The sequence below is a fragment of the Toxotes jaculatrix genome, chromosome 13, assembly GCF_017976425.1.
Source record: "Toxotes jaculatrix isolate fToxJac2 chromosome 13, fToxJac2.pri, whole genome shotgun sequence".
NCBI classification, from domain to species: Eukaryota; Metazoa; Chordata; class Actinopteri; family Toxotidae; genus Toxotes; species Toxotes jaculatrix.
This window is the reverse complement of record NC_054406.1, coordinates 15,616,243-15,643,517: the sequence shown is the minus strand read 5'-3', so window position 1 is coordinate 15,643,517 and position 27,275 is coordinate 15,616,243. Positions and strand designations below refer to the sequence as shown.

The window sequence follows — 27,275 nt, the reverse complement described above, 5'->3', positions numbered from 1 at the left end:
TTTATTTTATCCCTAATTGTTTTCTGCCCGAGGATTATTGCAAAGCGATTTGTGCAGAGCAGGGGAAAACACAGTGGACGTGTGAACGTCACCTTGTTTCATTTGTCAGCCTTGATTTGTTTGCTGTAAGTGTAATTGACTTATGTCTCTACAAGGGGGAACAAATGAACAAAGACTGCAATTCTTTTTTTTTCTTCTTACCTCCGCTGTTAGACGCTTTCTGTTGTTCATTTAAGGACTCTATACCAGTGCCAGTGCTTGCAACTACTCATTTTTATGGCATATATCATGTCCATAAATGCATGTCAGGAATATTAGTTTGTTTCCTGTTTAATTTGCATGTGTGTATATTGCAAATGTATATTTGCATTCAAGAAATGCAAAACAAGCAAAGTTGTTTGGCAAAGTCGTATAAAGCATTTAAATAATCTTTCAAATACTATGCTTACTATACTTTTTCCATTTGCATCATCTGCCGAATATCCTGGGTGTAAAATAAAGGGGATTGTGAATCCCACTGTATTGCCTCACAGGTATCTATGCTGTTGAGCAGATGCAGATCGCATCAGGGCAATGTAATGCACTGTTAATGGAGTGCAGATAGCCTGGAGATAAACCAGTCACATTACTCACTCACTTGCTGACTGGCAGACACTCCAGGGGAAGTAAATCTGTGTGTGTGTGTGTGTGTGTGTGTGTGTGTGTGTAGGTAGAATTAGATTTAAAAACTAGATATAATGGAAGACTATGAAGCACTTATCTCTAGTAAAGCCATTTGGTACAGTGTTCCATAACTCCTCTACTCATTCATATGCACACATCCTTTAATTTAGCTGGTGATGACTTTGGCCATTCTGCACAGCAAATGACAACTAATCAGTCCTGCGTTGCCACCCGTGTCTTTTTATGGCCCAAAAATGAGCAGCTGATGAGTAAGGCATTCAGTCATTGTTCTGACACTGCAAATTATTCACTCGCATTTTATCGTCGCGTTGGTTTTCTCTTTCACCCCCGGACTTCACTTTCCACTCAGAAGTTCAGGTTCAATTATTTTGCTGTGAAAGTTTCCACATTTTGTCACCTACCTTTTGTCAAATCTTCCCCCAACTGACCGCTGCTATTTTCTCCTCACCTAAGTTTTTCTTCCTCTCGCTGTCCACTCCACTCCGCTGTTTCCCTTATATCAGCTGCTCTCCCTCACCGTCTCTCTCTCCCTCCCTCTCGTTCCCCAGAGTCACCGGTTTGTTAATGACTTCACTGCGGTTTGTCTCTCAGCCGGCGCTGACTGCGGTTGATTATCTCAACATCAGCATTCAGTGTCAGAGACATCTGAGAGACACTCCCACCCTTGCTGTTCAACCTCGATGCTCAAATACCTTGTGATGTCACGCACATATGAATATTAACTAGCAGTTGCATAACACAGCTACAACTGTTAGCCCATTTAATTCAGAAAGATGCCAGTCTTGTTTGAAATATTGATGGGTTGTGGGATCTGTGCAAGGCAGTGGATGGGATTTTACAAATTGTTTGTGCCCCTGGCCAGCTTCACCTGTGTTGTGGAATTGCATACTTTCTGGACAATAGTAATGTGATGATGAGCAGCCACAACAAGCAGAAATCTGTTAACAGAAACTAAAAAGTGGAACATTAGATCATCCACCTTTACAGTGATGAACATTTTAGAGGTTGCAATCCCCTCTTCTCATGAAAAACTACTCACCCCTGTGAATACTGGTAACAGGCTTTCACATTAAATACCTTGAGTTTTAACTGAAATTGAGAGCGCTGAAGGCTAGTCATGAAACTCTATCAAGGCATGACCATGCCCCTGGGCAAAGTGATATGGTACATCACACAGAGAAAGGATAAGGAGGCTGATAGAAATACAATCTAATTGCTTGTGAAAGTTTTCCTATTAGCTGGAGGAATCAAATCATGTGTGTGGGAATGGAATGCCATTTTAACCTCTGCTCAGCTACACAGTCAGCTTTTTTTTTTTCCCCCTGTAAGGAGAGCCAGTGGTGAGTCATACACAGACACGCAAACACTCTACCGCAACAGTTTGAATTTTTTTTCACTCATTTTAAAACAACTATAATCAAATGACTCTCTCTAATTTAGCAGAGAGTATATTTTTCTTGTGCCAAAAACATATGGGAGCATATGGAACTGGAACCATTCATGTGTGTGTGTGTGGGTGGGTGTGTGTGTAGTGTGATAGGTGCTCGATGCAGAGTTAGAGCTTACAGAGGACAGCAGGGCATCAGGTCCTGGCCTCGACCGCTGACAAGTTATAGCTGCATAAGGGTCTCATATAGAAAGAGTACACACACACACTCACACAGATACACATAAAATACACACATTGTTCTTCCCTCTGCACTTCTACTCCTTTTCTCCCTGTTTCTGTCTCAGCACCCATCATTTATTGGTTAATGTCTCCCCACTACTCAACCATCAAAATCTTGCAGCTGTATCTATTTTTTTCTTCTTTTTTCCCCCTCCCTCATCCCTCCTTCTGGGTGAAAATCAGCCGTATCAGCACTGTGCTTACCTTCCACCCTGAGAAGACACACACACAGATGAACATGCACATGCACACATTGACTGAGTTTAAAGGACAAATGACCTCATTTAGTCTCTGTCTGTTTACAGCTGTAAACACACATATTTGAGAAGGGGGAGATCACGAATGCACACTTTCACGAAAATGTTGATTAAAACTATGTGTGTGTGTGTGTTTGTGCGAGTGTGTGAACATGAACCCCCGAATAGCTGTAAAATCTAATGAAGGAGTTTCTCACCATGACTCACCCTCACTCAACTCAGCCTTATAGTTGGAGTTTTTACATTGCCACATACTGATCTGTCTCTCCCAGTACTTTTTTTCTCACCTCCCTTCTTTTCATATTCCTCCCTCCCTCAACCTACTTCTCAGCACTGCCATCTCCTCATTACACTATCTCCACTCTTTTCCAATACAGCCATCTTTTTCCCTCTCTGTCTGTCTCCCCCTCTCTCGTTCCCATGGGTAGCTGTTGGATAATTGGAAGCAGAGGTTCTTCATTGAGATGATGCTGAGGCCAGTCAGGTGGAAAGCCCTCTTAATAGACCTCTGGTCTCTCTTTGCACACACACACACACACACACACACACACACACACACACACACACACACACACACACACACACACACACACACACACACACACACATGCGCTTATGCAAACACTTACACACATATACAGCATATACTCTTCAGTGTGGATGCAGCCATGCACGCATAAACCTATTCTTCTCCTCAGAGGCCCTTAATTCTGAGATTACTCAGCTTTCCATGCAGTAGAAACAGCCGATGATTTCCCATAACTGTGCTATTTTTCTTAACTTCTTTCTCTATCTCTTTCTCTCTTCCCGTCCCTCACTGTCTTTCGTCCTCCCTCCATCAATATACCACTCACTTGAGACACTTGCGCTGCACGTCCGTTCTTTTGTATCGCTCAGTTACAATCATATCTCGCATCTTTTCCTTGATAACAGGCAATCCCCCAGCTGGCTTTTTTCACAACACCGGCTGCACGCCTCAGATTGCCACAGCCCATATCACATTGCAATATTTAATCTCCCTTCGCATGTGAAGCCTGTTTCTGTGTGTTTTCTGAAGGTATCCATTTTGTTTTCTCTTTGCTTTGAAAAATGATTCGGGGCTATATCTGGCTTATGCCAGATGATCACGATTTGGATGCGGCAGGCATTCCTTCCAGTTTTTAGACCCCCCCACCCCCACCCCCAACCCCTCGCTCTATGGCCCCTCCATCATACCCTTGATCAACCACCACCCCCTTCCCCGCAGTGCGATGCTAAACCAAGATGGCTGCCTTCCAACTCAATTTGCGGTCAGCGAAGGGGCTATTTGCATGAACATGTGTCCCATCGTTTAGCTGATATCCCACCGTGACAATCTCACAGAGAGGAGTGAAATCATGCATATATTAAAGCCCTCTTCCCTTTTTGGTCCAATTCGTCTTTCCGGCACTGGTGTTTTACAATTTTTCCCCACCTCCAATGTGATAGTTAAGGATTAAATGAAACACTGAGGCCTCTCTTAACACCAAGATATAAAAGGGGGGGTTGGTGTAATAGACTGTAAAGAGTGGGATACACATGCAGTGAGAGAGAGTACATGTGAGAACAGGAAATGAAAATTAAAGTGACACTCGGGAAGGGAAATTTCAAGGATGAGCTTAAAGTAAGGTGAGCTACATGGTCCTTTATTAGATTCTGTAAATCAGGAATATATCACACACACACACACACACACGCACACACACACACATACCACATTTCTGTCCACGCACAGATGAATCAACCTGTGGTGACTGGCAACAAATGAATGGTGAACACCAGTTTTTTTTTGTTTTGTTTTTTTTTTTTAAATTAGTATGTGTATATGTATGTATGTGAGTACTGCCAGTGGGAAACATGTTGAATGGATTTAATAGCTGAAACTGGTAAAGCTGCTGCTGAAAGCTAATAAGGCAGGGCTCATTACTCAAAACTATATAGCTTGTTTCCAACATAATTTTAGTACACTAGTTATTAGTCCCACAGAGGTTTTTTTTTTTTTTTTTTTTTTTTGCCACACTACTTGTTACAGTATTTTATTAAACATTTCGAAACAGTGATTCTGTCAGGTGACTGGGTAATTATACAAGCATGAACTAAGATTATGTACAAGTGAGATCATACATTATCATTTCTGACATACATTGGGACATATTTAAAGATATTAATATATTTTAAATAATTTATTTTGCTATTTTCAAACTGTAAACAACACATACCACTGTCTGTATTATACATATTTAAACTCTTGACTCAAACTGATCTTTAAACTGATCTTCACAGCCAAACTAAGTTTCAGAGGCTGAAAGGACAAGCTGCAGCACAGACAGGAAAGCCCCACAGGTCCTGATTCAGAGACTATAAATTACTGACGTGATGTGCACAGCTAAAGGTTTAAGTAGGACACACTGGCCACTGTTACCTAGCTGGTAGCCCTGGTCAGAATACCATTATCACGCAGTGAAAGAGGTAGGCTAGTATTAGCTGCAAAATGAACTACCTAGTGTTAGCTACCAGCCAAGTCAGTAACAGCAGCACAGAAGTTATACTTAAGTGGAACACTGGGATTGCACATGTAGTATACACCTCAACACGTTCAGATGTACACTACAGCTATAAATAGCAAGTATTTCCTGTTCCAGTTGAACTCCACATCTAAACACTACTGGCTGGTTATTAGAAATGGCTGTTGACTCAGAGTCTGACAATTTAATGTTTGTTTTCTGTTCATCTGTTAGGGTCATTCCCACACTGGCTGCCGTGTTTTTAATTCACTGAGGATATATGACTGCAGTTACTCTGTTGTGACTGATGGAGAGAAATCTGTTGAGATTTTCTGTCCTGTTGAGGTCTTGGCATTTTAATAATTTGTGGATGATTCAGAGCCTCGTTAAACAAAAAGTTATCCTTGAATGCCTGAGGGAACAGCTGGCTTGATGGAAGCGGGCTTCATACCTGACCTTGCAACCAACTGTGCTGTTGATTGGATCTTTTTTTCTGCCTGACCATTATTGTCCTTCTGTCCATTTGTTCTCAGGTTAACGGGGTTCCAGCTGCCTTCACCCATTGTGAGTACAGGCTCCAGGCTTACGCTGTGGCTACTGTCTGACTACGCAGTCAGCGGGCAGGGATTTAAAGCCGTCTATGAAGGTAACACAACTTCCATGTTGTTTTGTTTTTGAGCCACCAAAACAACTATAACTTATATTTTTTTCCTACAGCATAAATGTGGATGTGACAAATTTAAGGTCAGTCTCAAAGTACCTGTGCAATTAGCCACAAGTCACTTCTGAGATTTGTGACTTACTCATTTTCGAGTCAGATCTTCCTTAATTCATCTCTACATCAATGCTCACTTCAGTAACTAATGCCAATAATTTTAAAATATGATGAGATCTTTCAGCCACTCTTGTTTGTGTTTCTTAGTTCAGGGGAAAAAGACTTCAGTGCTACTGAGCAAAATCTCAAATATCCTCACACTCCATGGCAAGAATTGTTATTATGGAGGAAAAATATATTTCAAGCTAATATATCTAAGATAAATCACATAAATCAACAACAATCATAAAATTTGTGTAAATTAGATTATAAAGTAAAAACATTTACTGTGGTTGTAATTATGCATCCCAACACATGTCCACACTTTAGCATGATATAACAAAAATGGTTTCCATGAGGTAACAAATGAAAAAACACAGTTTTATCATATAAATAAAATCAAAATAAAGTCTTTAAATCCTCAAACATACTTCTTTACATGCTCACGCACATGCATTTTTATAGTGTCGTAAGCACAGTTGTATAATCTTTCTCAGGGTGTTCTGAAGTAATTGTATCATCGGATGGTTTAATTTAAAGCCATTCTATCCAGCTAGGTTATCATCTCTCCCTTCCCAGGTCAGGACAGGGACCTTTATCATGGTGACATGGAATGCTTTATGACCCGTGGCGGGATGATATTAATTATGGCACTCTTCAAACCCACGCAGGAGGAAAGGCGAGCCTGGGGAGGGGAAGGAAATACAAGCGAATGACTAATTAGGCTAATTACCTGACAGGAGTTTGTCAGTCTTTTTGAGATATGTGAATGTGGGGATGTGGCTTGATGGAGCAACATCAAGAAGCTCAGGAGGCCTAAGACCACATTGCGTGACTGGATAAAACCAAAGATAAAAGAGCAAAGAGACTGTTTGTTAACTCCACTGGGAGGCAATTTGGGCGTCGTGCCTTTCTTTCTCACCAGTGGGAACAAAACTGTCAGACTTGTCTAGCTTCTGACCTTGAATGATGTAATTGTTTCTTGCTTGAAGTGTGTTTGCAATTTAATACTGTAGATGATTAATTTTGGTAGTTTGAACACTTATACTACTTGAGCTTTTTTTATTTTTCAATTGTCCTACACGCAGTCATACACTCACATACATGCATTATACAGTCTGGGAAATACACATGCATCAATACAGCTAAGTGAATCCTATAAATTAATGTAAATCTTAAATCCTACGGTGACTCCTGTACCAGGGAGACTGGATGTGGAATATCAAGCCTGTTGAGCACCAGGGGATTTGAGTGCAAAACCATAATTACCTGTCACCCAGTTCACATGACACTGGCGAGACTAACTGCAATGACCCATGTCACATGGGAAAAGAGAAAGGCCCTGCTGTGCTGACATGTGGTGATGCCCTGTAGGTTACAGGAGATATGCAAAGCACAGCGTCAGTTCACTGCAGCAGAATGGATAAGAGACCACCTACAGTTGGCCTTTTATGTGTGTTATATATGCAAATACAGTATATGGATCGTATTACTAGTTCCCCTGATAAGGCAAAGCCACAAACCCATTTCTGCTTCCCTTCATTCTGCTGTTATAGTCTGTTCTGCTCTTTCTTTGAACCACTTTGACGATTTCCTCATGGCACACATAGGTTCTTCGACTTATCTGCATCACCCAAATCGCACTAGGGCTCCGTGGCACAAAGGCCACAGATAATGAACCTCCACCCCATGGCTAGACCTGTTTAATATAGTTACTGATTAAAATTAACACTAAGCTTACAATCAGCTGCATGGTAAGAGCAGCCCAGATAAACAAACACAAAAAACAAACATTCTGGCTATATCCCATGCAGAGCAAAGTAAATACTAAATAGATGTTTTAAAGGAAATATGTCACTCTAGCCATTTTCTGTGATTTGTGTGTATAGCATAGAGTAATGTCTCAAACATTTGTTTAACAGATAAAAGGAAATTTTACAGTTTTGATTTAAAATTTGGCCAATCCATTTTCACTACAGATCTTTTCTTCTGCTTTTTATTGCTTGGCAGTCTCATACCTGCTGTCGGCAGGAGTCATTTGAAGTTTCAAATAACTTTCAAATAATCTGCTATTGAACTACCCAGGAAGATGTCACAGAAGCGGACACACAGCTTTGTGCTGCTTTGTATAAAGTCAGTTTGACCAGAAGCCACTGGCACAGAGCCACTGTTCAGCTTTGATTTGATTAGTTCACAGTTAGAAATAGTGCACAATGATCAGCAGGGAACAAGTTTGAGAACAGGCAATGACCAAAGATTGTACTTAATCAGAGATCTCAGTGTGCATCTACTCAGGAAGGCAGAAGTATCTGTTGTTTATTGGGTGGTAATTAAAAAAAAAAAAATGATGTCCATGCTGACACTGACATTCATTGTGCTTTATTTACCCCGTCAGTAGTTTCTCACAGACAGTATTCCATGTAGCTTGAGCTCTGCTTGCCTTTTTCTCACTTGGTTTTCTCTGTCTCCACAATTGTTGTTTATTTAGGCAGTTTGTTGCACTCCATTTGAGCCCAAGATACTCATAAACAAATAGCTTGGTGCATGACCAGTCCTTTTCCTCTCTTCTAACTTCACAAGTTGCCATGTTTTATAGCAGTAAAAGGTGACACAAGATTATATGCACAATATGAATTCTACAGTACATAATTCCATTTTATTCTGACAGAACAGTATAGCTACAGTCCTTAATAAACCAAGTTATGCCATAACCAGCCTGTCAAATAACATGTTTATTTCAGTGCATCTTTGTTATTTTCATAATTTTCCATTTTAATGCTACCACAACCTGCCGTCAAGTTTTTGTTTCATTTCCCCACACAAAACTGTGCAAGTCCATGTGGTGTGTGTGAAATGTTTACCTCAGGGAAAGTAAACTTGTGAACAATGTCTTTAAGAGTAAAGAATGCCATCTGTGTGTATTTGGTATTACCCAGAATGCAGCCTGGTTGCATCGCAACTGTGATGCAGCTGCGTTAAGTCTCTGCTCTTGTTCCAGTGGAAGTGTGTCACAAGTGAGCGTCCAGATGTTTAGCTTTGCTTATGTTTGTACTTCAGCTGACATCTGGAAGTCAGCAAATACATACAAATGCTATAAATAGATATAAATAGGTATAAATGTGTGCTACCAGTCACAAGTTTTAGGAAACCTCCATTTTTCCAGCTGTTATTGAAAATCTACACAATTCAGTGTCTCAGTGTTTCTACAAAAGCACAAGAAAAATAAGTTGGGGCACCTGTAGGAATTGTTTGCATTAACTCTCAAGGCTGCATTTTCTTCCATTACTGCAGGAAAACTGTGAGTTCACTAGTTCCCTAATCCCTGGAGAAGACCTGTTCTCTATGAAATGTACGTGATTTTTTTTTCAGTTTCTTGTGACCTAAACTTTTTTTTCTTACCTTGGCCACTTACATGTATACCATTAAAGCTTATTCACTGGACCTGAGCTACTTAAATCTCAATAAAAAGCTGGAAAAATGGGGTCTTGTAAAACTTTTGACCAGTATTTTCTTTTGTAGATATTCTGGGTCTTAAAGAATCTATTCAAGTTAAATTATATATAGTTTGTGGACTTGAAAAACATCCATTGCCGCAGAAATTGCACTTCTACCGGAGGAAACATCTGTAATTATGGGTTTTCACAGGTTGAAATTTTGTCTATTTTAGTTATGGCAAAAGATTGCTGAAATCACTGTCGCTCCCTTTGTTTCATGCTAAAGCTTGATGTCCCCCTGATTGGACAGGAAGCCACTGTCCTATCTTTAGCTGCTGTGCCTGCCCATTACATGTAATCTACTGCATGGCCAAAGACGACAACTGTTGTTCTTAGCCGTGTAGTACTAGAGTAGTTGTACTTGGCTGTTGCGGGACGGGATCAATGTATCTCTGATTATGTTTCTGTGCACATACAGTATGTGCATACATTTGTCTGTGTGCCGTGCAATGCCTCTGTGCAGATGTCGGTTAGTATGTGTTGTGTGTGTGTGTGTGGATTTTACTCACTGGATGTCCATCCATTTTCTCAAATAGGATAAATGTCCTTTTTTCTTAGTCTTACTGGCTTTTCTCAGCACAGCTTTTGGCAGTAAAACCTCAGTATTCTACAGCCTCTTTTTATTAGTGCTGTGCTTACCATCCACCATTTTGGTGTGAGCCCATCTCGTCTATATTAGATATCTGTTCTGTTTCAGCCCACACTGCAATAAGCCTAAGTGCTGCATAGTCCATCTCCCCAACACACTGCGTAATGGCCGAGACCACTCTGGAATCTCTCCCCTCTCGTCGCCATGGCAACCACCAGACTCTCTCTCTCTCTTTTTTTCTCCACTCTTATTCTTCTCTTCTCTTTCTCTTCACCATCTCTTTGCAAACTCTTTATTCATGTTTAATCTGTAGCTATAGAGAAGGAGGCTAACGGAGGCAAAGGGAATTAGAAACATTTGCTGAGCTTCTGAAAATATCCACTGGGAGTAGAAGAGGAGTCTTATCTCTTCATGTCTTACTGCATTCCTTTTGCTCCACCATTGCACTGTTTTCTCTCCATCTTTTTTCTCTCCTTCCTTATTCCTCTTCTCCCCTTTTTCTGCTGCACCTCGAATCCCAACCTCAGTGCCGCCCATATTTTGTTGCCTTTTCCCTAATGTTATCACTCGCTCTCCCTCTCTCTCTCTCTCTCTCTCGAATATTAAAGTAGCGTGATGATTATCCAGTCATGTGTTGCCAAGTTTCTCTTCCGTCTGTGTCTTAGTTGCATAGTCAATGTGCCTCCCAACTGGGTCAGCCGAAGAAAAAAAAAAAAATACCACAGCCAGCCCTGCAGCACGACTCAAGCAGTCTGCCTCCTCAGCATTAAGTCACTGCAGGTGTCTGAAAAAGGGAAAAAAAAATATATTTTATAAAGTAATTTAATATACATTTTTCAACCAGTCTTGCATGTATTCATATCTCCAACTTTAAATTCAATACTTACAGTATATGTAAGGTGGTGAATAATAAATGTATTTGTATTCCATCTATTGGTAGCACTGTATTACGAAGAGGGGGGCTTCAAATTGGAAAAATGAGAATCAGTCAATCAATGAATATATGAAGTATGCGCTGTGGCAATAAGTCACCATAGGCAGGATTTTTTTTTAATGAAAGTGAGTAAAGGAGCAGCAGAGGGAGTCCTTCCAGCAGCATGGCCTTCTCCTTCTTCTCCCTCAGAGCTGATCTACAATAGTGTCTCTATCTACTCCCCCTCGACCACTGCCTCCCCCCTTTCTCTCACTTGTAGATGAGGGAGATGAGAGAGCAGTAAAGCGTGACTGAGTCTAGTGACTAATTGAAAAATGAGGCGTGTCCCCTTAAGTCGGCGAGTTGGCCATATGAAAGTGTGATGACAGCCGAAGGAACAGAATAAACCTGGATAAACTTCCTATTTTCCCACCACAGGAACTAACACACATTTTCACTTACGGGGTATGTAATGGCTGTGTTTGTGTGTATAATTTAGAGGGAGGGGTTGAGGGGGGTGCTATAACCTGCTGAGCACCTAAGAGATACTTTCCTGTTGCTGCTTTCTCTGGTAAAATTGGCTTTGATTAGGAAAGATGCACCGAAGTAATTGTTTGCCAAAGAGCAATTTACACAGATTCTTTGAATGATTTTGATTATATATTCAGCATCATTCAGCAGCCCTATTATATCCTCCGTCTTTTCTCTATTAATATATACACTGCCTTTTCACATTATTAGCCAGGCTGTCTGCTTTTTAGAGATTATTTTTGGCTACAAACAATGCAGTCCACTTTTTGATTAAATGTGACCAGTAGCCTCCAGCATGAAATAATCATCACTGTGCAAGAAGAAAACAAATGAAACCAAAACAACAAACGTGTACACGAACATGTAAATAAACTAAGTCAAAAATGTTGTCAGACCACTTGCAAATCACTTATTTCTTTCTTTCTTTTTTTTTTTTTTTTGTAAAGTACACACTTGTGTGTCAGTGTTTGCATTTGAATAAGAATATGGCCGTTTCAAATGCAGTATGCATGGTTTTGTTGCCCCATCATTTCATGGATCTTTGTGGAGCTTTTGGTCTGTCAATAAGAGTTAGTGTAAGGTGAGACTGGTTAAATAGGTGTTTCCGGAGATCTGGCACACAGTTGCTGGACACTGTCATGTTATTGTTAAAAGCAAGCACAAGTCCAGTTAAACTTACGACAATAAAGAGATCTGAGAGGCTTTTCAACATTTTCTAATTTTCTAAATTGACCTTATGCTAATGACAGGTGTCATGTCTCCATGTAGTGAATTTTGTGGTGGGTTACCTTCCATGAATTCTGTGAATTGCATGGTGCTATGATAATCTTTTACACGGTTTAAAACCACATGCCAGTCACAGCGGCCTTTCTGATAGCCTTGCCTTTCACTTAGCTTCAGTTTAATTACTGTCTGTGAAAATAGTACCAAGTACATCAAGTGACATTGGGTTTAATGCTTTGGATGGAGAATAATTTCTAAATAGATCATTGATTAAAGGTATACTCAGCGATTCATATCCTATGCACTGTTTGTAAATTCAGTGAATATGGTCTCACAGTCTGCTCGCTGTCACTTTCTGTGTGCATGCTGAAAAGAAAAGAAATCCAGCTTTCCAACAGCCCTGGTTCTGTAAATGGGGAACAAACAAAGTGGTTCGGACCGAGCCACACAACACTGTTCCAGCCAATCAGCATGCTTGTGCACAGGGCAAGGAAATGAAGAAGACAGGAGATGAGGAAATGGGAGCAGTGGGAGTGAGAGGTGGTAACCTGGGCACATGCTAATGTGGTAACCGGTGGAGAGACCTTTGAGAGTTGAAAGGCATGAAGATGGATGCAGAGGTTGGTCTGTTTCTGCTTCACAGGTGTGTAAAATATTAGTTTCATAATGTTTCACAGAGCCATTGGGTTAAATAGGCTAATGTTTGTGATAGCCAATCCCAACCCTATTTAGTAAGCAAGCAGGTCCCTGTGTCACATTTGTTTTTCCGGTAACATTAAATTACTTGTGCACAGACATTCAGTCTGTTTTGCACTTTGCCAAGACATGGTGTTGGTGTAATGTTGATTTCTGGCTCTGTGAAATCCCCTCGCCTTCTGTTGCATGTTAGCTTCACAGCAGCAACTGTAGCAATAGTTTGCTAACTCACGCCCTAGCTATTATTAATTGCATTTCTTGCTGTCTCCTCATTTGCTCTATATCAAGGTATTTGTCTGTATGGTAGTTTGTTAGCACAGTGGGTTTATTTGGTTGGATATGTAATTCAAAATGCTATGCCAGGTAATATTAGCCTTGTTAGCTTAGCTGCAAACATGTGGCCCTGTCTGTCACTGTCACAGCTAACTAGTAGACACTTACAGACTGTAGAAGACACTCTGGGCTCTATATTTCTCTTTTGGTCAGCTGGTCCAGTTAGTGTGGAGTGGGTGCAGTGTCTGAAGGAGCCTTGAAAGGAGGGGTACATTTCTTTTGCTGTTGACTTCAAGTATCATCAGTCTTTCAACAGAATTGCGTACACTGCCTTTAAATCAATTTGAAAATATTTGAAATTTGTGTAAACAGAGCTTTGACACTACAGCATGTGAAGAAATACAAGAGACGCGTTCCATGTAACTGTTTTTAATGTAGTGTTCCTCGCTGCAGTACAGTATTCATACATAGTAAATAAATTACTTTAATATGGTGTATGGTGTGCAAGTGTGCTCTGGCACAAGGCCCAAATGCTGATTTGTGCTTACTGTAGTTCTTTCCGGTCTTACTACAGTAACTTGACTGCTCTCTGCACAGACTATGAATGCACATATGCAGAACAGTTTTGCCTCAGCAGTGAAAACAAGGAGGCTGATGCCACCATGTTTGCATGCTAATCAGTTTTTCTCTCTTCCTCTGTCTGTCTCTTTTATCACACACAGTAGCAAGATTTTCAAACGGAGGTTGCCGTTTTCCCGTCTGCTTGAATGTTTCCATTGAGTCTTAATGATGTTGGGATAGAAGACAACACTGATAAAAAATAACAATAATAATAATAATAATCATAATTTACAATTTTGAGGTAGGCATGGCATATTGTTGTGCTGTCATGACAACTCCACCTCTTATTATGCCGAGAGTCTAAAAGGGATACATGAAAGGGGAAGGAAAGAAATAATTTTCATTTCAGCATGGTCATAAAATGAATCCCAATACAAACACTTAACCCTTAATTCCACTGCTTATTGGGTATTTATTTAATAGCTGTGCAGGAAGCACTGCTCTCCAGTACACTGAAATAGAAGAGAAGTGAGTACATTTAGCTGCAACTCAGCAATCAGCGTTAAACATATACATAAACATAGCCCTTCTGATACATTACAGTGTTGCTCAGACATATTGTTGTTTACTTTGCTCTCTGATGGAGTTATTGCTTCAAGTTTGCTTCCTGCAAGGATTGTTAAGAGCTTGTTCTTTTTACTTTTCACTTCATTCAGTGTTCAAAAACTAATAAGTCACAGGTTTAAATGACTGCACATATCCTTTTTGAGCTTGTCAGTCCACTGACTGATCTGCAAGACATTTTATCAAAGCAAGATGAAGGTGCAGATATCTGCTTAACAGCCAGATATTGCTTTATTGAATGACTTTATATTCAGATGAAAAACTGATGTTATCTGAAAACAAAATTCATCATATTAATCAGCCTGTGTGTTCCATACATCATTTAGATATGATTCAAGCAATCAGTATTCACCTACGTGTTGCCAATAATTATAACCCACTACTTGAGAAGATGCAGGTTTTTTTTAGTTCAGTGCTGCCTTCATAAACAGCAGCATCATCATGCTGTAGTAGCACCCTGCCACCTACATGTAATTCAGCATCATCATTAATGTCATTAGTTACACCTGCATCAAAATGTCTGCCCTGAGGAAGGTCTGTTACACTGAAGAAGGGTTCTTTCACAAGCTAGCTAGGTTGCAAAAAAATTATATTTGCTTGGTGGTTTGGCTTTGCTGTCTGTAGCTAATGAAAATTTAACTCCTGAGGAGACAGCTAATTTCTTTCAGTATGAAGAATGAGTCAGTGAAGCTGAGTGAAAAATACAAAAGGGTATCTGACGATACCGAAGGGCATCTGAAGTTAAAATCAGCTGATGAGTTCAGCAAGAGGTGTAAATGCTGAATGACAGGACATGAATGAGGATAAAGATCATAGAGGATAAAGTCCCTACACCACGAGTCTGTGATGGATGCGGTACTGTTGCCATAGCAGCCTTTTATTTTTTTTTATTTAGATTGTAAATGGAGTTCCACAGAGCCTTGAACAGAAACCTACTGTAAGACATTAGGGCCATGTAGATGCCTCCAGACTTGGCCACAGTCTGGTTTTTGTGTGTCCACAGGCGGTTTGTTGAGATTCACTTTTGGTTTACTGGTGTCTGCTCTCCCACATGCAGCGACTCAATGCGGTTATTTCCCTGCCATTTTCCAAACTATACATGAGTGAAATCCTAATGCAGAGTTTCTGGAAACAAAATATGAGTATGTGTTTTCCTGTGTGCAAGTCCACAGGCAGTGACCAACCAGGTCCAGGTCATCCTGATCCTGCATTTTGCTGCTTTATAGAAGGCAAAACTCTGGCCTTGTGAAATATTTTAATTAAATCCTTATAAATATTTATTTAATTTATTTTTTTTTTTAGAGAGAACTAATTCAACAGTGCAACCTTGCAAGCCGTTTTTTAAGCCTTCCAACAAAACAGCATTTGGTTCTGCACTTTTTTTTGTCCCCCATAAGCCTATTTAAACCTATTTAAGCCGTTATTTTATTTTTAAGAGCCTTTTGCTGTACATGATTACAGTTATCTATAAAATGCCAGCTTCAGTAAAAGTTTTGAACTTTGAAATGTTACTTTCTGCTTCTGTAATTGATTGCATTAGTGTGTCACCGTTTTACAGAAAAGCCAAAGCAAATTCTGTATTTTTGGACACAATAGTCACAAAAAAAAACAAAAAACCCTGGTGATTCTGGCAGGACTTAATTAATTACACACCTGCCCTCACAAGAGCAGAATGCCATTCTAATTTTGTCATAGAGACAGTGGGTCCAATGTAGTCGCCACACAAATCAAGAACTGCACCAAGCTACAGTTTGGTCCTGTTCACGTGGTGCTGCTTTTGCCCCACAGAGCGCCACAGTGACTGACAGATACTCTGTAAGAGGAAGAAGCCAGGAACAAGTGCTTCCCACTAGAATGGAGTTCAAGAGCCTGAACTTATTTAATGTTAAACAGAAGCTCGGCTATTATGGCTGTAATTTTACTGAATGTATTTACTTATTTTCTTGGAAAATGTGGGCTGTCTGGCACGTCCGTGTGAGCGGAGCTTCCACTCTGGCAGATTGTAGCTGTTATTAGTGTCTGGCATGGGAATCGGCTGCCAGCGTGTCTGACCGTTAAATGCTTCTGACACTTAATTAATGGCTGATTGTTGAGCGGCAGTTCTCCGTCAGCCTAATGAAGACTGTTTCGGCTCACATATATACAAGCGCACTTAAGCAAACACACATACTGCTACGTCTTACATGCACAAACACACACGCTACATCAATATTTCCATACTCCAGAAACATTTTGACAACTCTCAAGAAATGTTGATGAATTTTTGTGCAACTTACGCATGCTGCATTAGTGTTTTAAGTCTGTTTTTCCTCTCTGCCACTAAATCAATGAATTTCTTTTTTGTGAATAATTCAGGTCGATTATGAGGAGAAATAAAAAAAATCCTGGCTCTACTTCTCCTTTTCTCTGTATCTTGAATTTTCCAGAGACAGTTAGATGTTTTTGACCTCTCAACAAGTAATTGTACACTCATCAGAAGAGTGAAGTTAAAACCCAGCTCCTTACACTTGATTCAAGTGTAATCATGAAATATATTGTTCTTAACTTAAAACGACTCGTGTGGCTGGGTTAAGAGAGTGATGTAGTTGTTGAAACCCCTCTAGCTGTCTCTTTCCCTGCTTCACATTATGTTAATATTTGATACTGGATTCCACATCTTAGCCTTTTTGGGATTATTTTTCTTTTTTTTTTATTATTTTCCCTCTTTTTATAGAACTGACATGAGCTAAGAGAGCTCTTGACAGTTCCCATTGCCCCGCAAGTCACTGCCAGGCACGTCTGCTCGGCACAGCCCTGCAAGACGTGCTCATTTTTTTGGGTCTCTACCCTCATTCCTTCTTGCCCTCTATTTGTTTTCTGGGTGAGTGGGCGGCAAGACAGGGTCTAGTCTGCGGTCAGGACAAGTTGTTGTTTTGCTCTCCAGATAAGGGGTGGAAAACAACACCATAGTTGCACTCAGACACACGGACACATCCGCACACAGACGACATCCAAGCGCACCCATTCACACAAGTGGACACAGGAGTGCACACTCAGACATAGCATGATGTATCTGCTGCTCAGTGGAGCGTGCACCGAAAGGTCATCCTTCCCTGTGAACCTGTGGCTTTGGGTGAGCTTGTTTGCAGTGCCTCAGAGCGGCCTGAGAAGTGTGTGCCTAGGTCCATCTATAACACCAGTTCTCTATTACTGCCTGCATGGGTGACTACGTATATATATTTCTCACTAGGAATGACAGAGTGTACAAAAGTAATTGTGCACTCATTGACAATATCAAGTGAAATAAAATAATGGATACTACATTAAAGTGCCAAGTCTCAGCTTTAATTTGTGTCAACATATAAAGAACTGTGTGGGAGATGTAGCCTCTTTTGACGCATGGTGTTTAAAGTTTAGGGATTTAAAACTAATTGGACAGATACACGTGAAGTCAAATAAAATCATTATATTTAATATGCTGTGGAAAATCCTTTACAGTCATTGACTTTGTATGTTTAGGATCACTGTCCTGCTGAATGATGAAATGTCATCCAGTGAGTTTTGATGGATTTGACTTAATCTAAGATGAAATGCTCCTGTATCAGTGGTGAATAAATAATAAAATACCAAAAATATGTCAATAAATTGCCAGCGTCCTGGTTCCAGGGGCAGCCATATATGCCCCAAGCCATAACAGAACCATCACCATGTTTGGGAGGTCAGGCAGTCTGCTATGGATTATGAGCTGTTCCTTTTTTTCTTTTTCCTCCACACTTTCCTCTTTCCCTCATTCTGATAGAGGCTGATTTTTATTTCATCAGTCCACAGAACTTTGTTCCAGAACTTCACCGGTTTCTTTTTGTGTGTTTTTGGAAACTGGAACCTGATCTTTCTGTTTTTGAGGTTTACCAGCTGTTTGCATCTTGTGGTGAATCCTCTGAGGTTGTGCTCATGAAGTCTTCTCTTGATCATTTACGAGGAAACGTACACTGTGCAGCAGAGCATGCTTGACTTGCTGTGCAGTCATAAAGGGCTTTTTCTCCACCATGCAAATATTTTTTCCCTCCTCCACAAGACTTGTTTTTCTCGGCTTACTATTTTTCAATTTTTCCGGTATTACTGTGCTCACCTGCGTGAGTTGATTTTGGCAATCCCGCTTTCTTCCTTGATATTCCTCTAATAGAGTTTTTGCTTCTTCTTGAGCCTCATTATCTTCTCCACTTGCATAGTCACCTCTTTCTTCCTCAATTTGACAGACAGCTCTTCCTCGCTCTAAATGGCAACTCTCAGCTCTCAATCAACTCAGAGCCACGTGTGAGTTGTGCGTGAACTGATGTTGGAATGACACACAGATGCCCAGGAAACCTTTAATAGTCCACTACATGTTAATTGGGCTATATCTCCCACACAGTTTTTTCAATACTAATGAACATCCACTCAAATTAAAGCTGAGACTTGGCCCTAATGTAGCATCCATTATTTTATTTCAGATTGAATTTGCTAGATCTCTAAGTTTTATAGATTTTATACAGATTTAAAAAAACTGTCTGCATACTTTAATAGAACTGACATTAGATAAAACAAGAAAAAGGAAGCTCTTGTACAACGCCAAATGGAAAGTAAAATCAATAATTAAAATCAAACCATGAAAGTAAGCGAGCTCACATTTAAAGAAAACTATGAACATCCTCACCCGTGTGTCTCACACAGTTCGAGTGTGAAAAACACTCAGTCCCTCTGGAAATGTGACCCTGTGGTATGGGGGATGTTTGACCAAGTGCCTGGAGCAAGAAGGCTGTGTACGTGTGTGAGTATGTGCGTATGTGTGGGACTTTGTAACGGGCTGAACACATGTTGGTGGATCGCAGCAGAGGAAGCCTGTCCCACTGTGGGGACGCGACTGAGGTGTGAGCAGTGTGACAATGGCAAGAAGTGACAGACAGACTGAGGCGAATGCTGGGGCTGTGGGCGGGATGTGTTGGCAGTATTGCATATCTGTTTGTGTGTGCGAGGGCGTGCGGCCGTGTGGTTTTCTATACCGCGCATGCAGGTTGTAGAGAGTTGTCTGTGTGCATTCAGGAAGGGTGAACATTGAGGTGTTTCTCGCATGCCTGTCTTTATTTTGGCTTCTGTGAAAGGCCCTCTGCGCTCCCAGCTGTTTCCACATTGACAGACTACACACTGACAGGGCCTACCCTCCCTGCATCCAAACAAAGAGAGACAGAGATGGTGAGGAAGACGAGGAGGAGATACAGGAAAAGAGACATCAGCTGGTGGAGAGGGGGGGGTTAGCTAAAGGAGGAACTGAGGGGGAGATCGAAAGGTAGAGAGTATGGAAAGGAACACGAAAACAGGAAAAAGAGGAATAGAAAAATAGAAAAAAGAGCAAAGACAATTTAACTCTGAGAGATAGAAAGACGGGGATGATTCACAACTGTGAGGTAACGGGGTGAGGCTTTGAGGGAATCTTTTTTTCCTCCACCCTGCTGGAGATGCATCATCACGGAAAGCAGGTCAGAGGAACACAAGGAACATCACACGGCACATTTGCTGCACCGTTACTCTGCACAGCCGCGGCTCACCCCTCTCCACAGCCATGCATTTTTTAGTCAGTGAGCTCATCTCTCCCCCCCCAAAAAAAGCACCAAGAACCCAAAGTGCTCTCGCTTCTCTGACAGAGCACTTCGTTATTGGGTTTTGACCGCGTAAAATGTCACCCAAAACACTTCATTCCCTTTTACCCATTTTGTTTGACTTCTCCAAAAGGTTGCTAGTGTTGTTATTTCTTCCACTGTTTATTTGTGGTACCAGTCTGGCACACTAATTCTGCCACTTTATGAAAGTGTGTAATTAAGTGCCTCGGTTGGCCTCTTGTAAATGTCATCTGCTCAGCCCTCTGGATCGTAGACTTTGATGTAATTAATTCCAGCCTGAGATAACCCCATCAGCTAACTGGCTGTAAGTAAGGGTGATAGTTCACCTTTTGAAACTGTGCCCTCTCTTCAATGAAGGGTGCTGGGATAAATCCACTTCTGTTTACGATTTGCTCAGTAACTTCAATAATAGTAAGTGAGTTAGTGATCTAAATGACATCTTAATGATGTGTTTTGTGTTTTGTTTTTTTTTTCAACTTGCAGAGCCTTGTGATGGAATAAATGACAATCAAATGGTATTAGCTTCATATTACTTGGTCTGAATTTTAAATTTTTGGTGCGGCATGATCCGTTTTTTGGCTGGTTTGACCATAACAATAATTATCTTTTTTGTTTCGGTGTTTTCTTGAAGATAGAATCAGCCCCATAAGTTTTCAGTCACAGTGGAAATTAATTACTTTGGCTAGTGTTTGATATTTGGCTAGTGCTACTGCCAAAACCGAGCAAATCAAAGGGAAAAAAAAGTCAAGAGAAGTCACCTTGAACATATTGTGGGTGTTAAGGCTCTTTGTGTATGCGTTTTTGTGGCAGATTGTCATTGGTGGATTTTATCAGCTGTTGCTTATTAACATTACTCTGTGAACTGGCCAGCCTCCATATTAAAATATTGGTCTGTTAAATTTACTCTATCTGGACAATCTATGACTGAACCTTACTTACACCGCTCTCTCTTTTTCAAACTTCCACTCTCCCGCTTTCTCTCTTGCTCTATCTGTCTTGCCCTCCCTAACAGTAATTTTTATCCGTCTCTCCCGGCCTCTATCTCTCATCAGGATTAGTCTCCTTTGCTTGTTAGCGTGCTAGCTCTTTTTCTCCCTCGCTCCCACGTTTGTCTCTCCGCACAATCCCTGTTTTGTGTGGATTAGTGCCTGTATTGTCCTCGGATTAGGGTGTCATTGTTTCTGAGCTGGGATGAGGTAGAGACGTGCTCCTCGATATGCATGAGTTCGTGTGTGTACTGTATGCTCAAGTGTGTATCCGCATTTGAGACCGAGGTGATGAATCTTCTTTTGTACATAGAGCTTTTTTTTTTTTTTTTTCAACATCACGCAAACAGCACAGCGTAGAGCGGCTTGTAGACCCGGACAGAAAGCTCTGTGACTTATGTGCCCTTTTCTTGTTTATCAAACTGGCATTTGTCTTCTTCACTGCCGGGGTGTAAGATGTGCTGGGTATAAGTAGTATGGTTATGCTTACGGTCAGGTAATTGAAAGTTCGGACTGGCAAGGAAGGGAGGGAGCTCAGGGGAAGCTGTGATGGGAGATGTGCTGCGATTGTCGTGTTTTCATGTCATGTTAAGTCACTCATCACTGACACAGAGAGACAGCAAGAGAGAGACAGCAAGAGAGAGACAGACAGAGAGTATAAAGCTATTATAGGAGGTAGGTACAGCAGGTGGGAGGCAGGGGAGGTCTGCAGATATGCTGAGTATCGAGTTGCACAAGAAATTCAAGGCGATACCATATCAGACTTCTCATCTATTGTTTGTGGCAGTACGGTATTTAATGGCCTATTTACTCTCTTCTCCCGCAGGTAAATTGGTGTGACAGTTTATTGATCCAGAAAACGTTCAGCTGTTAGAGTTAAAAAGTTATTCAGAAAGACAGTATATAACCACCCTATCTTTTACAGAGGGGTATTTGGTGCAGTGTCTTGGTTCCCCTCAATTGCTTTTTCCCAATTAGTTTGATTGGAATTAAACTTTTAACAGTGTGAAGTGTATTTACTGAAGACTCCGGTACAGGCGACTTCAGCAAAGCCACATTTATCACCAAGGGGCTGTGCAATCTAATACATCATTAAGATTGCTTTGCATGCATGTTACCATCCGTGATGAAATACCCAGCGACGGTTATGAACAGTAACCAGTGCATTCCTCTCTCTCGTTGCTCCAATTGATATCAACCAAGCGGCTCCTTCTTGGCTGCTGTGTTTAATCATCTCTCTGTTTACTAGGCTGCTGTAATGCGCAGCCATTCATCAGACTGGACTTATCGATCAGCCATTACCAATTCCCCCCACTCATCCCTTTCAGACCTCATCGACTGTTGAGTATTCACTTGTTAGCCACCTAAATGTCAAAGGTCAAATTTAAGATCTTGTACATTTGTTCTGGGAAGTTGTGAGTTTAGACGAAGCCTTGTTGATTGAGTCTTAGTATAGATTTTTTTTTTTTTTTTTAAACTTGCCGGTGTGGAAATTTAATTGAATTACCATGGCTGTTAATATACACAAATGTCTGAAGTCGTGGTTACTGTCTAGATATAGGTTTGCTGATTGTTCTGTATTGGATTGTGAATAATTCAGTCTATACTGTGATAAATTGCAGAGCTGAATCTCTACAAATAGCAGACACATGCACTGGGAGGAAAAAAAATGTGGACAAACATATAGACTTATACACACACAAGCGCCGCATAATAATATCATTCCCTCAACACACTCACATGGGTCAGCTGTGTTTGTTCTAGTTCTTCTTCACTTATAGAGAATCAATGTTTGCCGTACTCAGTTGCATTTCCACTGTTTTGACGCCGACAGCGGAGAAGCGGCCCGGGCCATTTCAGGTTGATTTACTGGAAGGAAGAGAGAGACAACGGGGAGGTGTCATGGAGAAACAAACCTTCCTCCACAGACTGCTTGGAAGTAGACAGATATCTTCATGAGTCACATGGAAACTGGGCTTTTAGCTGATTTGAGTTTATCCTTGGGTTGATTTGTGTCCCTCTCCGAGTGTGTCTCGCTGTCAGCCTCTGTGTGTGCCTGACAGGCTCTCGCTGAAGCACACAGTGCAAACGCGCCACCACTGAAGCGTAAAGTGAAAGCACACCTGTTTGTTTTGTGTTTGTCGCTTACCCATCATTTGGCATTGCTACGTGCTTAATTCAGAGTTGCTGTTCAGTGCAATGATGTAAGGACCCGGGAACAAGCTGGGGTGTTGTGTCAAAGGGAGGAGACGTGGAGATTGTTGATAGAGCAATATTTGTGAGAGCGGGTGGGAAGTAAAATTGACATCTTTTTGTGTGAGTTAAAAGTGAAATCCTGTTTCGCATGCTCTGTGTACATGGGTGTGCAGCTCCTGAACAATGTATTTTGAGTGACAATGAGATGATCACATGGTAAATGCCACTAGATGTAGCTGGAGCACGAACATGGAGCTTTCTTTACACATTTCCAGAATGGTATGTGTGCAGGTTTTCAGCCCTTCATTTCCACAGGATATTGGTGGATCTTAACAATGTATTCATTATAATTTTCCTTCAAGACAGCGTGTATCGATGTGTGTTTCAAAATACCTTCCTACCTTATCTTTTTGTGATCCCTATGTCGAAAGGAAACCTGAAGAATGAGGCAAACATTGACTATTGAATGGTACATCCCCAGGGAACAATAGGTTCTGGGATCAAAAGAAGAAACTAGCTTAGGGAATACTGGGTGGGATTTGGAGGAAATACCAGGAAACTTCTCCTATCACATCAAGTCACCCAGATTCTTTTGAGGCTGGAGGCAGCAGAGGAAGAAAAGGAACACTGCAGAGCATGTAGATAAGATACTTACACTATATGCATCTTATAGAAAATGCCTGTGGCAAAGAGTAATGTGAAATAAGGCAACACATCCAAGTGTTGGGCTGAAGTAAGATATAAGGCTAAAAAGAGGAGAGCAAGGAAAGCTCTGAGAGATTATCATACCATGATTATTATATTGAGTCAGAAGTGAAGAAATCTTTATGGCAACAGAGCACTATCCATGTACTGAAACAGCAATTTAATGGATTATATGATTGTGTGACTCATTCTATATGACTACAGTTCAATATTTGGCTAAATGTAGCTTATTATAGTAGATACATTATAGTACTTACAAAAGATGTGGTTCACTTAATGCTGATTGCAGGGTCGGTGGGAGAGGCTGCTTTAGGAACGCAACAGATGATCTAAATGAAACCAGTCAAACCACTTGTTTTGCAGGCAGAACAAATTGGGAATCCTCTCAGAAACTGTGGTAATATCAACAAATAGTTTCTTAAGGGTCCTTTCACAGCTCATGATTCTTTGCTAATTTAGTTTACGTCTCTTGTTATTTTCTCATACGGTAGCGAAGGCAACCGAGGCTCCTTCTCTATTAAAGATAAACTATAATGTATTGCCAGCTGTCACACAAGCAGATCAGGCACTCGGTCTAAAAAAATTGCGACCGTAAGAAATAAGGATGACAGGATGATTTAACTGGTGAAGCGGAGCGTACAGACTAAAGGCACAGCTGGGAGTTAAGAGTTGAGCCAAAAACAGAACTGCGTAGAGTAAAGAGGCTTCAGTCGGGCGCAGGATACTCGCTCCGTAGGACTAAAATACCTCCAGTGACCTTTAGTCCAAGAGGACCTTTATCAGAATGTGAGTCACCGTGTGATCTGTATGATTAATGCATTTGTACTGATCATATATCAGCAGCTTATAGATGTAGTGAAATGGTGCCAGTGTTTAATCAGATCTTTGGAACAGACCACTTACCCAGTCAGAGCCAATGATAGCAAATATTTTATAGAGTTAACTTTTTTCCCTGATCACCTTCTTTGGCTTGAATAATAAAACTACAGGATCCTAGGGTATTTTTATCTGCTTTTTATCTGTCATTTGGTAACAAACACCATAACAAAAAAAAAATTTAAATTGTTTTAATCTATCAGATCATAAACATGGCGGGTTTACCATCAGCAGTATCAAAGTTCGATAATAAGTGTAATAAACTAGCAGAGATGAGAGAAAAGATGTGGAGAAGAGATGACAGCGAGGTGGGTGTAGCTAGCTTGTGTGTCTGCTTGGAAGAGGGCTGTATTCACACAGTGCTATAATCAAAAATTCCTTGGTCACAAAGTCCTGACCAGTCAAAGTGATATTAGGCCTCAGCTGGCTTTGTTGCTCTCCTTAGACAGAGCACCGACCTGTATTTCCCTCAGGTTTTGAATTTATTTGCAGTAGTTAGCCCTGTGGGCGGCTGAGCTGTAGGCGGCTGCAAACTACATTTGAGCAACAGGAGTCAGTGCCATTTTCGAGCAAAACAGCACATAATTCAGAAGCTGAGTAATGGCTGCATATTAAAACTCCATTCTGGGAGACTTTTCGGTCAATCTGCTCTTTCAGCTGCAGTTTTGGCTTCGCAAAGCTGTCTGTCAAATGTTGTTTTAACTGCCAGTGTTTGGCTGACTCTGGATTTGGCATTTGTGTGACTGAGTGTGTCTCTTACTTCTCACTTATCTTAGGCTACTCATGATCTGTCAGAATAGCAACAATATGAAGCCAGCATTGTCTTTTGCTTAATTATGATAATTATGTCTGGAAAAACTTTTTCCATTTTGTGTCTGTACTATTTGTACACTAAAGTACAAACAATATGATGCGAAGAGGAAATTATCAGATATTCAAAGTGTGGTGGATCGGGTATTCTCTTGCCTTTCACCATAGCAAATGACAGGAAAGAGAGAGGAAGAGAGTGAGAGAGGGGAAAAGCCAAGGTTAAATGAAGGTATTGATTAATCTTTCCAATGCACCTTTGCTTCATCAAGCCGTCACTGCTCTATTCTCTGCACAAGTCAGATAACAAAACCGGTGAAAAACTAAAGTGAATTGAAGGAGACATGGTCAGTGGGATGACAGTCTGAATTGGTCCTTGGCCTGTTGACCTAACAAGGAGATGCTTCAGTGTTATTGTTGGGTGGATGTTTATTCTTCTCATATGGATGTGACGAAGGATTTACCTCCATATCCTTGCTGAATGAAATGACACTGGATGGTAAAGAGTATAAGGTCCAGAGGATTTGCACATGATGGAGGATTTTACAGATTTACTGCATTTAAAAAGAAAAAAACAAAAGTGTTTGTTTTGTTATATTCCCCATAAACCTGCATGTTTACGCATCGACACTTCCCCTTTCACTAAGTCCTCTCTGGTGGGCCTTTACTGTTTCCAAGGCAACCTGCTGAGCAGGGGGGAAGAGGATTGGCTGAGAGGAGGCCAAAGCAAGGCAAAATACAGGAAAACAAGATAGGAGTGTAGAAGGCTTCTAATTTTTGTCCCAGCGGCAAGACCTAAGTATGGCTTTGTACAGTCGACTGCCATGAAATTTGGCACTGATATTCATTTTCCCCTGAGGATACATGTTAATGATTTTTGGTGACCATGAGCTTTTTTTCCAAATAAAAAAACAACCTAGGGATGCACTGATTCAATTTTGTTTTTCTCCAGCACTAACTCCCAAAGATGATTCCAAGCACTGATTGATAGCAATGCTGTTTCTTCCCCAAATATAAAATATGTAAACCTCACTGTGTGGAACTGATTGAAGTCAATTTTCTATGTGTAATGTAACCGGCATAGCTGTAGCTACACATCATTTATGTGCTATAATTGGAGACATCAACATCCCCTCAGCCCATTTTAATTACCTTGCTCGATGAAACTGTGTAAATATGATTTACCTCGCTATCCTGTTTATATGATATTGTTTATTTTTCTATCACATGCAGTTTGAAAGACTCATTTTTTCATTTGTTATTGTACTGTGTATGACTGTTTGCCATGCACAGTTATAATTTGCCAGCTTTTAGGTGAAACCAGGGCCGTTAGCATTCAGGTGTAATCTTTGATTTTGGATAAACGCGTACGTGTGCACCTGTACAATTGAGCTCGCAGGTGTGACCACAGGATTTCTGTGATTTTTGTTTGCAAGAGTAATGTCAGTGGAGAGATAAGCCCAGAAAGCCAGGGGGATTTAGATGCTTCAAGTCAGACAGAGTCAAGGCTGTACACAGATGTGTTGTGATGTCTCTCCTCCTCGAGCCCCACCTGTCTTCTGGCTTTCCTTGAGGTCTCTCATGCTCCTCAATCCCTCTTAGTATAGTCTCATATATAGTGAATGGCTACTGAATGGCACATTATCCCGTTTTGCAGACATTGTCGGCAGCCATCAATTCTGTATGAGCTCTCCTTCACACCCCGCCGCCTCCCACACCTCA

The 27,275-nt window shown here is 40.9% G+C and overlaps 1 protein-coding gene across 1 annotated transcript in view; it reads left to right on the top strand.

Annotated features, from left to right (window-relative positions):
• The window catches only part of csmd2 (CUB and Sushi multiple domains 2), a 224,401-nt gene that overhangs the window by 30,091 nt on the left and 167,035 nt on the right, over window positions 1-27,275 (top strand). The window contains exon 3 of the mRNA XM_041052918.1: window positions 5,666-5,778. Within this exon, the coding sequence (XP_040908852.1) occupies window positions 5,666-5,778 (113 nt within the window). The remainder of the gene's footprint in view (window positions 1-5,665; window positions 5,779-27,275) is intronic.